The sequence below is a fragment of the Camelina sativa genome, chromosome 16 (genome assembly GCF_030686135.1).
Source record: "Camelina sativa cultivar CO46 ecotype springtype chromosome 16, ASM3068613v1".
Lineage (NCBI taxonomy): Eukaryota > Viridiplantae > Streptophyta > Magnoliopsida > Brassicales > Brassicaceae > Camelina > Camelina sativa.
The window spans coordinates 25,506,251-25,522,184 of NC_141895.1; the positions used below are offsets into that span (position 1 = coordinate 25,506,251).

The 15,934-nt window shown below is 28.4% G+C and overlaps 1 protein-coding gene and 1 pseudogene across 3 annotated transcripts; both read left to right on the forward strand.

Moving 5' to 3' along the window:
• The first annotated feature begins 140 nt into the window (after window positions 1-140).
• LOC104751935 (serine carboxypeptidase-like 11) lies at window positions 141-5,280 on the forward strand. 2 transcript variants are annotated; one of them, XM_010473994.2, is made up of 14 exons: window positions 141-401; window positions 481-626; window positions 703-779; window positions 856-978; window positions 2,750-2,852; window positions 2,934-2,971; window positions 3,103-3,204; window positions 3,349-3,435; window positions 3,529-3,597; window positions 3,706-3,777; window positions 3,867-3,985; window positions 4,543-4,656; window positions 4,751-4,796; window positions 4,889-5,280. In XM_010473994.2, the coding sequence occupies exons 1-14, from the start codon at window positions 280-282 to the stop codon at window positions 4,967-4,969; spliced, it is 1,299 nt and encodes a 432-aa protein (XP_010472296.1). In that variant the 5' UTR covers window positions 141-279; the 3' UTR covers window positions 4,970-5,280. The 2 variants fall into 2 exon arrangements, with proteins under 2 accessions (XP_010472296.1, XP_087349045.1); XM_087492919.1 differs by having other exon boundaries at window positions 159-401; window positions 4,751-4,800; window positions 4,893-5,280.
• Window positions 5,281-7,587: 2,307 nt separating this feature from the next.
• Window positions 7,588-13,416, forward strand: LOC109129702 (serine carboxypeptidase-like 9; annotated as a pseudogene). The gene is made up of 13 exons (XR_015585062.1): window positions 7,588-7,764; window positions 7,840-7,985; window positions 8,069-8,269; window positions 8,504-8,607; window positions 10,993-11,030; window positions 11,119-11,220; window positions 11,343-11,429; window positions 11,560-11,646; window positions 11,895-11,966; window positions 12,060-12,181; window positions 12,933-13,046; window positions 13,127-13,172; window positions 13,262-13,416. The product of XR_015585062.1 is annotated as a serine carboxypeptidase-like 9 (transcript).
• Window positions 13,417-15,934: the final 2,518 nt, after the last annotated feature.

Below are 15,934 nucleotides of genomic sequence, written 5' to 3' on the forward strand. Positions count from 1 at the left end.
TCGGTTTTGTTCTTGTTGACATTGATCCATCTATCGAATCAAATTTCTTGTTAGACCGACAGTAAAATAAAGGGTTCTAAAATAAATAATATTTATTGAAAATATACTGTCCTCCTACATACGAGTATATATGACTCTTCAGTCTGCAACGTGGACCTAGTGACCTCACATTTTATAAAGCATCACCAAACCTCTATTATTGGCATTAAATATATATATATTGTGAAACGCTTTAAGATGGTAAAGATCATTGTTCTAATCTTTGGAAACTGAGAGAGAATGAGATTAACACTACAATTGCTGCTTCTGCTTCTGTTTACCTTGAATCATGTTGATTCTGGCTCTATCGTCAAGTTTCTTCCTGGTTTTGAAGGCCCTCTTCCTTTCGAACTCGAAACCGGGTTTGTTAAATCTCTCTTTATAGCAATAATGTGCTTTGAATTTGGAATATTTAGTAATTAGTCATTCCCCTGAATGAAGGTACATTGGTATTGGTGAGAAAGAAGAAATGCAATTGTTCTACTACTTTATTAAGTCTGAGAACAATCCAAAAGAAGACCCTCTGCTTCTCTGGTTAAATGGAGGACCTGGATGTTCTTCTAACACTGGCCTCTTTTTCGAGAATGGTAAATCTATGTTTTTTTTTGCTTCTTGCTCGATCTAAGGATATATCAGGACCTGTGGTTTTCTTTTCTTTCTTAGGACCTCTGGCTTTCAAGTCCGAGGTTTACAATGGAAGTGTTCCTTCTTTGGTCTCTACTACATACTCGTGGACAAAGGTAGAAGAAGGTGTGTTCATATGAGTTAATCAAAAACCAATGATGAATCAATTTTTTTTTTTGATCATTTTTTCAGATGGTGAACATAATATTTTTGGATCAGCCTGTTAGAACTGGCTTCTCCTACTCCAGAACCCCACTTATTGATAAGCCTAGCGACACAGGCGAAGTTAAGAGGATCCGTGAGTTTCTTCAAAAGGTAAAAGGACAAACTTAATTTATTATCTCGAAGCATTTGTCTTTTTGCATTAACACAATAATCCCTTCCTTCGATACTAAATGTAGTTTGGATTTTTTTACACAAGTTGTAAACAAATGATGATTTAGAGGGGTTTTTTGAAGGTGCATTTTTTAAAATACTCCTTTTTTCATGTCCGTTTTTTTAATTACTTTTTTATGTTGACCATTTTTAAAATTACCCCTTTTTATATACAAAATGACCAAATTATCTTTTTTTAAATGACAACAAGAATGTACAGTCACAAAAATCAAAAAACTTTCCAGTCAAAATCAAAAAAATTTCCCGCCAAAAATGAAAAATTTTCCCTCAAAAATGAAAAATTTCCCGCCCAGATATAAAAAATTTCCTGCCAAAAATTAGTTTTTCCGCCAAATTTTTGATATTTATATCTTTTAAAAACCTTGTAAACGCTTTTAAAAACCTTGTAAACGTTTTTATAAGGTGTTTAAAAACCTTTTGAAAACCTTGTAAACGCTTTTAAAAACTTTGTAAAAGTGTTAACAAGGTGTTTAAAAACTTTTAAAAACCTTTTTAAAAACATTTTAAAAACCTTTTAAAAACCTTATAAAAACCTTGTGAAAGCGTTTAAAGTTGTTTAAAAAACCTTTTAAAACCTTTTAAAACCCTTTTCAAAATCTTGTTAAAAGCGTTTACAAGGTGTTTATAAGATTTTTATGAGGTTTCTACCTTTTAAAACCTTTTAAACACCTTGTAAATTTTTGGCGGGAAATTTTTGTTGTCGAAATTTTTTATCAAAATTTTTTTGACGAAATTTTTTTTTGGCGGGAAATTTTTCCGAAAATATTTTGGCGGGAAAATATGTCAGAAATTTTTTTGGCGGGAAAATTTTGGTTTTCTTTTTATTGAATAAAATATTTTTCATCTAAGGGTAAAATAGTCATTAAAAATTAAAGAAAAGCAAAAATAAAAATGGCCAAAAAAAATGAGCATTTTTGAAAAGGTGTATTTCAAAAATGGTATTTTTAACAAATTCTCTTTTTTTAATATATATAAAATATTTGTAACCCGAAATGTTATTCTAACCTGAAATGTTATTTTCTGTGGAACAAAATTAGTTTAAGAAAAGGTTTTGTGCAAAAACCCGTCTAAATAATCATTTGTTTACATTTTTTTTTTGTTAAAGGGCAAAAAATAATGCACTCCACAGTTACCATCAAGCCATAGCGATAGATTCACATTTGTTTACAATTTTGCCCTTTATTTTCCAAAATTGTAGATTAATCTGATGAAATTATAAAATAAATTAAATATTACTTTTAAACGTATTTTCTAAACGTTTCTATGGTCACATAGATTAGATTTCCAAAATTACAAATGTAGATTTTGACTCCTTATTGTCGAGGTTTCAAATTGATAAATTATTTATCAACATTTTACAAATTTTGACAGTGATAACGACATGTTATATTGCGAGTTATTTTATACTTTGCATGTATAATTTGCATTAGAATGTAGAAGATAAAGTTGCAAAAAAAATAACGGTGACTTGGAAGGTGGTTTTGCATAATACCCTTTATATAACTATACTTAAACTAAAATGGAGAATGTAATTATAGCAAGTTTAACCATAGCAATTAGTTGAACTCACTAAAACATTCCGTTTCATCTACTATCCAAATTAGTCAAACTAGGCATAGCTTGAATTTTTATTTACACTTTCAAAACTGATTTAAAACACAAATCTTAAGAGCCTTTTTTTTTTTCTCAGTGGCTAAACAAACATCCACAGTTTTCTTCAAACCCTTTTTATGCTGCCGGAGATTCTTATTCTGGTATGATTGTTCCGGCCCTCGTTCAAGAAATCTCAAGAGGTATCCTCGCATACTTTCTTTGAATATCGTTCAACCGATACTCTTAACTTTAAAATAACATAGACACTATATATGATGCAGGAAATTATATATGTTGCGAACCTCCTATAAATCTACAGGTAATTGATAATTTGTACTTTCCTCAGAATATTAACGTTAAAAAGTTCTGATCAAATAATATGATAGACTGATATGTGTTGGCAAAAAAAAAAGAGAGACTGGTAGTTATATATATTCTTACCAAAAACAGGGATATGTGCTCGGGAACCCGATAACACATTTTGAAGAAGACGAAAAGTATCGCGTTCCATTTTCTCATGGAATGGGACTAATATCAGATGAAGTATACGAGGTATATGGCATGCTTAATTCTCTTAGTTAAATTTTTCATTAGAGAGTTTTTTTTTATATCGAAGAGTCTAGTTAACGTCGACAACTTTTCAAAAAATCTAAATGATATACAACAACGAATGTTCTAAACATTGTTTTTTAACAGTCAATTAGGAGCGCCTGCAAAGGAAATTATTTCAATGCGGATCCAAGTAACACAAAATGTTTGAAACTCGTTGAGGAATACCATAAGGTACACACACTTGCAAATTTGGTCGATGTTCAGTAACTTATCAGATAGTGATTAATTATCTAATTCAGATTTTTTTTTTTTTTAAATTTACAGTGTACCGACAAACTGAATGAATTTAATATATTATTACCAGATTGCAACATGACATCTTCTGATTGCTTTGTAAGTAATACATCATTTCTTCATATAAAACAGTAAAAGGGTTGCATAACTGTCATTTATGTATTACTTCAGATTAAAAGAAACATATTCTTACGGTTATTTTTGCAGCTATATCCATATTATCTCCTTAGCTTTTGGGCCAACGATGAGAGTGTTCGCGATGCTCTTCATATTGATAAGGTATACGCCAAGTTTATATTAAGATCATTGATAAAGTGTGATGATAGTAAAGAGAAAAAATCTAAACTATTGACGATATATGATTAAAGGGGAGTATAGGAGAATGGGTGCGATGTAATCGGAGTAACCCATACGACAAGGACATCAAGAGCAGCGTACCATACCATATGAATAACAGTATTAGTGGCTACCGATCTCTCATCTACAAGTAAGAGTTAAATACTTAATTCTTAATTCTAAAGAACCTGATCAAAAATTTCACTATCAGAAAATTAAACCAAAATATGACTTAAACCAAACAATTTTGACATTATTTTACTTTAAACCCAAATAAAAGGAAACCAAAAATTGAATTAAACCAAAAGTTGTTATTATTTTAGTTTTAAACCCAAATAAAAGGAAATTAAAACTGGTTAGTGAATTGAAGAAAACTAAACCGAATAATCAAGAGTTTTTCTTTTAAAAAAAAAATTCTAGGCACATCCATAATTCCATATCAAGTAAATATCAAATTTACAAAAACAAATGTATATATATTTCTGAAGTATTTTTCTAAAACCAACCAAACCAAAACTAAACCGAATTGCATCCTGCTGAAACGAAGCAAACCAGATTACAAATAGATTTTATTTGTTTTTAGTTTCTCTCAAATCAAGATCGAAGACAAAATCGAATTGAAACCTATATGTACCTTAAACCAAAATGTCAATTCCTACCAACAAAATTTATGAGATTATTATTTTTGTGCGGTTTATGGTTGAGCAGTGGTGATCATGATTTGGTGGTTCCTTTCCTTGCAACTGAGGCCTGGATAAAATCTCTAAATTACTCCATCATTCATGAATGGAGACCTTGGATGATAAAAGATCAAATCGCTGGGTATATATATAATTTGTGTTTAAGCTCTCATCATATCGCAGACTATATATATATAAAGCTCCCGTAAAATCACTAATGACTTTTTTCATGGCAGATACACGAGGACTTATTCCAATAAGATGACATTTGCTACAGTCAAAGCAAGTCTTCTTGTTTCATCTTAATATTTTTCTTACTCAGTTTCATTAATTCAACAGTATTTTCTAATTGTTTTGAGCCTTTTTTATTATAGGGAGGTGGGCACACAGTAGAGAATAAACCAAATGAGTCTTTTATCATGTTTCAACGGTGGATTAATGGCCAACCTTTGTGATCGAGGGTCATGGTCTTTAAGTATACACTAAAAAAAAATATGAAACATGAAATGTTTGTATACATTACAATTATCTACTAGTCTACGTGTTTGTCTCTCCCAACAGTTCGACATGCTTTGGAGGGAGATAGATAGTAACCAATAAGGCAATAAAGGAGGTACTTGAAGGCTCGTCTTAGGTCTAACTAAGGAGACTACATGCGACAGACCTAAAAGTTCCTGGTTTAAAAAAATAAAAACGCATAATGCTTTTGTTTGTTGTTAGGTAACATTTTTGCGTTATTCATTTGATTTGACATTTTTTTGGATTATTTCTTATGTTCGCATAGATTAGTGTTCTATGTTATAGTGTTCCTTTCACATTAACCAGAGGAAAATCTGTGTTACGCGCCCGGTTACGCATTTTAGTTTTAATTTATTATTTTGTTGTTTCTTTTAGTATACAGGTAAAACAACTGATAATTTCTTTATTGCAATTTATAATTTTTAGAATTTTTTTAAAAATTTGGATTCAATATTTTATATTTAGGATACAGTTTTGAGAGATATAATTTTTTTTTTCTATAAAAGATCAACTCATATGAGTCAATTGGGTGGAAAACTGTTTACATAGAGAATCCACAATTACATTTACATTTCGAGAAACTAGAGATAAAGAAAAAGAAGAAAACTCTTCTTTGTCAATTTTAATATCGTCAAAATACGTTGAGGGGTAGGGTTTAAAATTTAGAGTTTAGGATTTAAAATTTAGTTATTTTTTATACATCGACTTAGGTATTATTGGAAATGGACAACAAGAGAGCATATTTTTGCAAAAAAGTATAGAAAAAAAATATTTTTGCAAATGATTCAAGCTAATTAAACATATTGTAATTGTGTAAAAGAGTACAAAAATGAAATTGACAAAAAGATGTATTTTTGAAAAAAGTATCTACAAAAGAGTATTCCTAACAATTTCTCTTTTTGGTTCATTTACAAAAAGGGGTAGTTTTATTTGAATATGTAAAATTTGTGTATAATAATTAAGATTTAACTCTTATCAACTATTATAATATCAATTTTATATTATCACACCATATGAACCAAAAGTTCTTTAAACTTCATTTTAAAGATTTTATAAAAATATAGTTAAGAAATACCATTTAATTCGAAATATAATATAAGAATTCATTTGAGTTTTATTTTTTTTTTGGGAAAATACAACAGTATGTAAATGTAAATATAACTAAAAATAAGTATAAATTTAAAAATAGTATCTCAAAATCTATGACGACGACACATCAATTTTTTAGAGAATGCTTCTCAAATAATATGTAAGGGAGAAGATCATATTAGTAATCTCCACATGGATCCAGATCCTGAATCCTTGGTGCAGAATCCAACACCAATATGTTTATCTTCATCCTTTAACAGGATTAAATAAAAAAAAGTAATATTGTAATAAGACACAACATGTATTTGTCTTATAGCCGTTTAGTATTTGTGTTAGTATTCGAAAAAGCTGTAAGCGTTAATTCTTTAGTATTTAAAGGTTGGCTCGTGGCAATAACGATTAGGATTCTAGCTCTTTTGAGTTGAAGAAACCATACCAATGTCCAAACTTTACAGTTTGGAATCGGTATTTTTTTCTCGGATCTTGGCTTATGGGGTTTCACTTGTGATTTCTCCCTGTTTTCTGTTTATGTTATGTTGTAATTTTTGGTGGTTTATGTTTTTTTTTTTTTTTTTTTTTTTTTTTTTTTTTTTTTTTTTTGACAAAACATATGTTTCATTCTATTAGAACAGAACAAAATATACAGAGTAAGAAACAAAGTTTAAAAGACAACAAAGAGAGGCAATCCCCAAAGCCAAGACAATAAAGAGATAGAGGTAGATAGAGGTCATCGAGATTGTAGTCTTGAGAGCTATGAACCAAATCCTAGCAAGGGTTGTGCATCCTGTGAGATCAAGCAATAACGATGCAGCTTCCAAGAACAAGTCGATGGAAGAATAGGTGGCCACTGTCTTGTATCGAAGACCAAGTGACGTTGAGATAGCCAAAGCTGAGATACTCACCGGGATGAGGATGTCTACCCGAAGGTTAGCTTTGTTAAGAGGTCGAGTAGGGTTGAGGGTACTCTGATTGAGGGTAAAAGGAGAGGTAAAGGATGTGACGGGATTCGGTGTAAAGCTTTGGAAATTGTACTGGTAATACCCACTTCATGGAGATGGGGTCATAAAGCCGCGGGACTTCAAGAACTTAGGAGATAAAGATTTCACAAGTGAAGCTAAAACCAGGATACTCAAACAGAGAATGTGAAGTCGTAATATAAAAAGTGGATCCTCTCTGCCATGATAATGTAATTTTTTGTTTTTCTTCTTTTTTTGTTTTCTGTGAAATTTGCAAAATTGTATAAATTTTTACATTGATACCAAAAAAAAGAAGAAGACACAACATGTAAAAGATCAATTTAAAATAAATGAAAGGTCACGAAAGCAACGTATGTACCTTATCAATAAAATCAGTAGATACTGACTGAAAAATCGAATTGGAAATATATGGTCCTACAAATTATGACTATTCAACGTAGGGGACTAGTGACCTCACATTTCACAAAACCTCTGTTATTGGTAATTATAATAAAGATCATTGTTTCCTTGGAGAACACAGTCTTTAGAAACTAAAAGAAAATGAATTTAACACCAAAATTTCTGCTTCTGCTTCTATTTGTCATGAGCCATCATGCTGAATCTGGCTCTATCGTCAAGTTTCTTCCCGGTTTTGAAGGCCCTCTTCCTTTCGAACTCGAAACCGGGTGTGTTAAAATCTCTCTTGTGTAACAATGTGTTTTGAGTTTGGAGTTAGTAATTAATCATTCTTCTGAATGAAGGTACATTGGTATCGGTAAGAAAGAGGAAGAGCAACTGTTTTAATATTTCATCAAGTCAGAGAATAATCCAGAAGAAGACCCTCTTCTTCTATGGTTAGAGGGAGGACCTGGAAGTTCTTCTCTCAATGGCCTTCTTATGGAGATTGGTAAATCTCTTAAGGATTATTTTTTTCGTATTGCTCTAAGGATTATTTTCAAAGATTTGCTGAAAGTGGGGGAAAAAATATAGGCCCTTTGAGTTTGAAGTCCGAGGTTTATAATGGAACTGTCCCTTCTTTGGTATCAACTACATATTCATGGACAAAAGTAGATGGCGAGCATAATATTCTTGGATCAGCCTGTTGGAGCTGGCTTCTCATATTCAAGAACTCCACTTAATAAAACTACTGACACAAATGAAGTTAAGATCATATATGAGTTTCTTCAAAAGGTTATAAGAGAAAGATTATTTGTTTTTTTTTAATAACATTTTTCGTTATTAATTTAAGCTCTTGTCTATGTTGTTATATATTGATATATAGTTGATTCCGAGATACCGATTCCAATGAGATGTAGACTTAACCGAGATTATTTTTTACGTGATTTTAAAAGCTTTACACGTTCTTATTTTATATTTCATCCGAGCTTGAGGTGATTGGTTTAGCGCATCAATATATGATTACAGTGGCTAAGCAAGCATCCACAATATTTGTCCAATCCATTTTATGCTACTGGAAGTTCTTATGCCGGTATGATTGTTCCGGCCCTCGTTTGACAAAATCTCAAAAGGTATGTTTTTAATCATATCAACATATATACACATGTTATATAATAAGATAATGTTTTTTCTAACTTTGCCTAACAATGACATTTGACACTCTACTTTTGTGACACATGTCATTCTCATTAATTTTAAATTTAATATTCTATTTTTTTACTTGACTTTATTTTATTTGTATCTTATGTGGTGTTTAGTTTGTTAAAAAAAGATAATTATTGTATAGTTTACTTTTTCATTTTTTCTCAACATTGTTACAAAATAAATATTTCTTCCATTTTTTAGTTTTAGCATCTAATATATTTCATATGAAATCATACACCTTACAATCTAAAAGAAAATACTGATCAACCCAACTAAAAATATAAACAAATTGAAACCAAATAAAAATAAAAAATGGTTTCATACTTTTAAAGTAAAAACTGAAACCAAATTAATTTATGATAGACTAATTTAAAAATATAGAAGATTTTCTAATATATATATATATATATATATCACATTATATTTAAAAATCATATATGATGTATTAAAGACACAACTCAAATTTGTATTTAATTGTATTCTATAAGTTACAGTTTGACTGTCTTTAAAACCTATGTACTAAAAAAAATTGGTATCATAACATAATTGTTTTATCTCCCCCATGAAATAACAGAAAAACAATAGTTTCAAAATTAATTTATTGTTAACTATACTATTTCTTTTAAAATGATTAGAATTAGAGACAATTTATAGAAGAAAAACATATTTATATTAAATTTGACACACTTTTATTTTCATGAATTATATAAAAGATTAGTTAGACTTAGAGTATAAGATATTGTTTTGTGATGTCGTTTCAACAAATTATTTTAAAATTGACTTATCATATTATAAAATTATTTGTTGTTAACTATTACTTTTATATATGAAAATATAATTAATAGATAAGAGAACATAATTTATCTCTCAAAGTAAGGTCTTACACTTTTTTTTTCTTAGAATACTTATCAGTTTTTTTTTCCAAAAAAAACAAACTATAAATAAATTAATTTATCTTAATTATTTAACGAACATACAAAATTTAATTTAATTTTCTGTAACTAATTGTCCTATTACTATAAAATGATTTCATACATTTCAAAGTGAAAACTGAAACCAAATTAATTTATGATAGACTAATTTAAAACTATAAAAAAATTTCTAATATATAAAAAAACTCACATTATATTCAATAATCATATATATTGTATTAAAGACACAACTTAAATTTGTATTTAATAGTAATTTATAAGTTACAGTTTAATTGTCTTTAAAACATATGTACTAAAAAAACATAATGGTATCATAGAATAATTGTTTTATCACCCTATGATATAACAGAAAACAATAATTTCAAAAATTAATTTATTTTTAATTATACTATTTATATTAAAATTATTAGAAATAAAGACAATATATAGAAAATAAAAAAATATTAAATTTCACACACTTTTCATGATTTTTTATAAAAACTGGTTAAACTTATAATATAATATAATATATTTGTTTTGTGATATCGTTTAATAAATTATTTGAAAATTAACTTATCATATACTCCCTCCGTTTCAAAATATAAGATGTTTTGAGTAAAGTACGCAGATTAAGAAATGACTACTTTAAAAAAGTTCAACCAATTATAAACAAGACTGCATAATATAAAATACTAAACTAATCTAAAAGTTACATAGAAACTTGAAAACATCCTATATTATGAAACAACAAAAATCTCTAAAACATCTTATATTATGAAAGGGAGGGAAGTATAAAACTATTTTTTGTTAACTTTTACTTTTAGATGATGACAATAAAATTAATATATAGGACAACATAAAATTATTTATCAAAATAATTAAGTAAGATCTTACATTTTTCTTTCTGGACTATTTATCAGTTTTTTATTTTCCAAAAAAGAAAAAATATAAAATAATATATAATTTATCTTAAATATTTAACGAAATTACCATATATAGTTTACTTTGCTATAAGTAATGGTCTTATTACTATAATAATATACTGTTTAAATAATTTCAACAATATATTGTAATCAAAAATATTTAGTAATATGTACTATAACTTCCCTTTTTTTCATGACCCTTCTATGAAACACTATATAACATATATAAATTATAAATTGTAGTTGAACCGTAGTATTATGAATATTATTTTTAAGACATACATTAATAATTACATCTGTACATTTCATATATAATTGAATAGAAACTTCATTTTATATTTCAAATTAATAATGCATACATAAACCACGCATCGCGTGAACTACTTTCTAGTTTACCATACTCTTACCCCTTGTTCAAGTAATCAAAATGTTTTCTCTCTCTCATGCATATTTTAACAATATAATTACTGTGATGCAGGAAACTATATATGTTGCAACCCTCCTATAAACATACAGGTAAATGATATTTAATAATTGCTTCTTATATTATGTTGTATATACATATAATATTCTCCAACACTTTCAATTTTCTTTCCAAAAACAGGGTTATGTGCTCGGAAACCCAATGACACATTATGAAATTGAACAAAACTCTCGTATTCCATTTGCTCATGGAATGTCACTTATCTCTGATGAACTCTACACGGTATGAATTATATATACCATGCATGCTTAATTTGTTGTTTGGTCTTTTTAATATTTCTGCTTTTAACTTTACTAAATTTCAAAGCCTAAAAATATAACAACGTTCAAAACATTATTTTACAGTCATTGAAGAGATTTTGCAGAGGAAATTATTTCAGTGTGGATCCAAGCAACACAAAATGTTTGGAGCTTGTTGAAGAATTCCATAAGGTACGTACAAACTCTGCTATCGCGGTGGCATAATTCGAAAAAAATGAAGACGATTGATTCCTATTTATAAGCGGAAGATCCACGTGGCTTCTCATCACTAATTCAGGTTTTTTTATTTTGGTATTTACAGTGCATTGACGACCTAAATATATATAATCCATTGATACCAGATTGCGAGGACCCAGCAGATACACAAAATATATCTCCTGATTGCTATGTAAGTAATAATATTGATTTTATCTGTTTTCGCTTTTATTCTATCAAATGTTTTGGTTAATCGATCGCAAACTAACAAGTATGATGAAATTATATTACTTACTCTAGCAAATTTTAAAAAATTTGTAACTACTTTATGATCAAAATCCTAACTTATTAAACTAGGAATCTAATTTAAATAAACGAACCACATATGTACAGTATGGGTGGAGATTTGCTTCAGTAATTATTTCAAATAAACATTTACAGTATTACAAGTATCATCTCCAAGAACGATGGGGCAACACAGAGAGCGTTCGCAAAGCTCTTCAAATCAAAAAGGTATTTGCAAGCCTTAATTGAAGATCATTATTCAATTTCCATATTATCAAGTACTTTTATAAAGTCTAAATTTGGGACAATCTATGAATATAGGGGAGCAAAAGAGAATGGGTGCGATTCAATCGTAAGATACCATACGATCACGACATTTATAGCAATAGTATACCATACCATATGAAAAACAGCGTTAACGGCTACCGGTCTCTTATCTTCAGGTAATAGTTAAATCGATCGATGAACCATTAAAACTCAGCTAAACTCTGGGAATGAGTGGTTGAACCGACCGATTAGCTTAAACCCAGTCATATAGTATTCTTAAACTTTAAGGTTAATTTAACTAGGTAAAGTTTGTATTTATTAGTGTATAGTGTATTTAACTTATAAGTGAAAACAATTTGATTAATTGATGAGAATATTAGTATAGTTTTATTTTTGTTTTATTTTCTAAAAATTCAATGCGTATAGTCATAAATGTTATAAAAAAAAACTTGTAAAATAAATAAGCTTATCAGAATGAATCTTTGTTTACTTGAAAAGATTGTAAGTATATTCTAATTTATGTTTCATTTTCTAATTTTAACTCATATAAAATTAGTTTGATAATGTTGGTTTTCCTAAGGTTTTGGTGAATTTTATTACCTAATTATCTTTTGTAAAACATTTAAATTATTTGTAATACAAGATATACACTTCCTCGGTATTAAATTGCTCGTCGTTTAAAGTTTTTCACATGGATTAAGAAAACAATTAAATTTTCTATTTTACCATTTTTAATATTTTTTATATTTTTATTGGTCAATAAATTAAATGGTTGGGATAAAATTGATATTTTTACCAAATATATGCATTAGAAATCTAATTAAACAACTATTATAAAACAAAAATTTTACTATAGAAACGACAACTAAAAAATAGGAGGGAGTATTTGATATAATGCACATTCACAAGATTGTTTATGGTGAACAGTGGTGATCATGATATGGCATTGCCTTCCATTGGAACTCAAGCCTGGATAAAATCTCTCAATTATTCCATCACTCATGACTGGAAGCCTTGGATGATAAACAATCAAATCGCTGGGTATATACTGTTTTACGTTTCTCCATTTTCTTACCGTATCACAAACTTATTAAACTTACGCAAAATCATTTTTTCGACAGATACGCGAGAACTTATTCCAACAAGATGACATTTGCTACTGTCAAAGAAAGTTTACTAATTTCAACTCAATATTTTTATTTCCATTGTTTACATTAAAAATTGTTTTCTGATTGTTTTGAACGTTTTGACTATAGGGATGTGGACACACGCCAGAGTATCTACCAGAAGAGACCTCTATCGTGTTCAAAATGTGGCTCAGTGGCCAACTTTTGTAATAGAGCCTCATGCCCTTCTAACTAGCAAAAATGTATAACCTACATGAAATGTTTGTAGACAGTATTATTGCTTAATTAAATATCAGTTATTTAAGAAACAAACTTACAATACAAAAATTATAAATTTAACATGGGCCATAAAAGTAGTGTAGTACCACCTACATCTGCCCACTTCTATGATTACAGAGGCGCAGAGGAGAATGGTTGCGATGTGATCATATAATGCCATAATGGTGTAGTGTAGTGTAGTACCATAATGGTTACGTTTGAATAACAACATTAATGGTTAATTACGTTTGGTTAGCGTGATAAAAATACAAGTCTGGTGGGCAAAACTTTTACAACTAGTGCAATCGAACAACACCTAAGTGAATCAAACAGGAACAAAACGAATCTCTGTGTACAAACATACTATTATTATACAGAAATTTTAATAAATATAGTTTTATCTTCTTCTTAGATAACTACCGAATTTTTGTTCTTTTAAAAACAATATATTTTTAAAAATGATAAATTCAAATAATTTACCCTTCAATTCAGAAAAATGCAAGTCAATACTATCAACTCAAAAGTCACCGTTACATAAACCCTTCACCGTATATAGCAGTGATTTTTGAGTTGATAGTATTGACTTGCATTTTTCTGAACTGAAGGGAAAAAAAATGTTTATAGGGGTTTTTTGCACAAAACCTAATTATATACTATTCAGTTTTTCTTAATTATTAGTTTATTACCATCACCTGGAAAGCTTTAAAAGTTTTGTTATCTAAAGCTAATTTAACTAACAGTAACTTCTTTGACAAGAAAAAAACTAACAGTAACTTAATTAGTGGAGAAAGAGAAACTTATCCCTAATAAATGAAAACGAAAATAGAAGGAGATGATCTCAACAGATAGTTTCTTTATCCGGACATATCACATATATATTGAATTAATCTTTTTTTCTTAAATTATTCAACATTAATATTAAATAATATTCTTGTAGTATTAATTGTTGCTAGAATATTTTTGAGAACAAAACTAACCTTCAACAAAATAAAATCATTTCTTTTTGAAATCTATACTAATAAAAAAATTGGAGGTATAAACTTCTTAAGCTGTCCACATAAGATTTTAAACAATCAATCGGGATTCGACATATAACTAATCAACTATTTTTTGACATCTCATTAATTGACATTTTTAAATTTAAATATTTTCTATTTCTTTATATTAATAAATAGGATAAATAAACAATATTTAGAAAAGGAGAAATGTAAAGTTTTGAAAAACAATATATGGAATATATGAAACTTACGCTCTTATTCTTATTTTGTTAATCTTCTTACTTTTCAGTTAAAAAAAATGAATATTAACAAAAATATATTCAATGAACCCTATATGTTTTCAATATAAATAATAACTGGAGGCATACCCTTCATTCATATTTTTAATTGGTTTTTTTTTCTTATTTTTGGGTTTAAAAAAGAAGGATCAACGTTGCAAGACTTTGATTTGATGTTGTTTGTGATTTGATGTTATTTGAATTAATTTTTGGGGTTTAAAGAAAAAATTGACGATAAGCACACATATTTTATTATCTATGTATACATGTGACCATGTTCATATTACGTTATCTGCAAGTAACTTACAATTTTGTAGTATCGAGGATTTTGGTTTGAGAAATTTCGATACGTTACGATCTAGAACCGAGTATCATATATTGGTTGAAAATATCAATCTATAATTGAATGCATGTGGTGGTTATGCTGGTCTTCATGAATTACACATATCTTACGAGAAAATGATAATGATTTTTTGTCTTGGATTTTGTGTGGTACTGTAAAATAAAAGTGATATAATGTTGAGTATGATATTATTTCGACTGGCCAAATAGAATGATTTAATGTTGTATTTAAAAGGAATTAATCCTTAATTGCGACCCAGAAGAAAACTCCTCAAATAAAAAAAACTACTAAACCACCACTAAAACCTTTATGGGGTTAATTCTTTAGAAATTAAGAGAGAAGAGAATGGTTTGATACTAAAATTTCTGCTTCCACTTCTATATGTCTTTAGTCATTTTTTTTCCGTCATATGTCTTTAGTCATTAAATTAACAATGAAAAAAAAAACAAGAATAAGACATAACTCGTATACGAAATCAATTTAAAAATATGAAATGTCATAAAAGCAACATACGTACCTTACCAATAATCAATATACATTGGATCATGAAATAAGGATTTTATAAGATTTGATTTTTTTTTTTTAATTCACCTGTTATTCAATTTATAATATTTATATATTCTCAAATCCTATGTTATTGAACTTGATATTTATGTAAAATGATTCAAAATAAAAATCATATATCAAATCCCCTGTTATTGAAAACAGAAGAATTTATTTTTTAAAAATATTGAACTGATTTTGGAGATTTACATAAAACATTCAATAAAATAAAGAATAAAACATTCACTAGAAAAAACCTAGGAAGCAAGGAAGAAATTTCTAAATTTAACAAGGAAGAAGGCAGATAGACAATGAAGCAATGTGTGTGTATCTTCCTCTAATTTATCCTCTGCATCACCGTTCAATAATATTGGTCTCTTTT

What these genes read in the sequence shown, in the direction of transcription:
- LOC104751935 (XM_010473994.2), top strand. Translation starts at nt 280, where the DNA reads ATGAGATTAACACTACAATTGCTGCTTCTGCTTCTGTTTACCTTGAAT. An exon ending in AACCTCCTATAAATCTACAG is followed by an intron (nt 2,972 to 3,102) that starts GTAATTGATAAT and finishes TACCAAAAACAG; the next exon opens with GGATATGTGCTCGGGAACCC. An exon ending in TGACATCTTCTGATTGCTTT is followed by an intron (nt 3,598 to 3,705) that starts GTAAGTAATACA and finishes TTATTTTTGCAG; the next exon opens with CTATATCCATATTATCTCCT.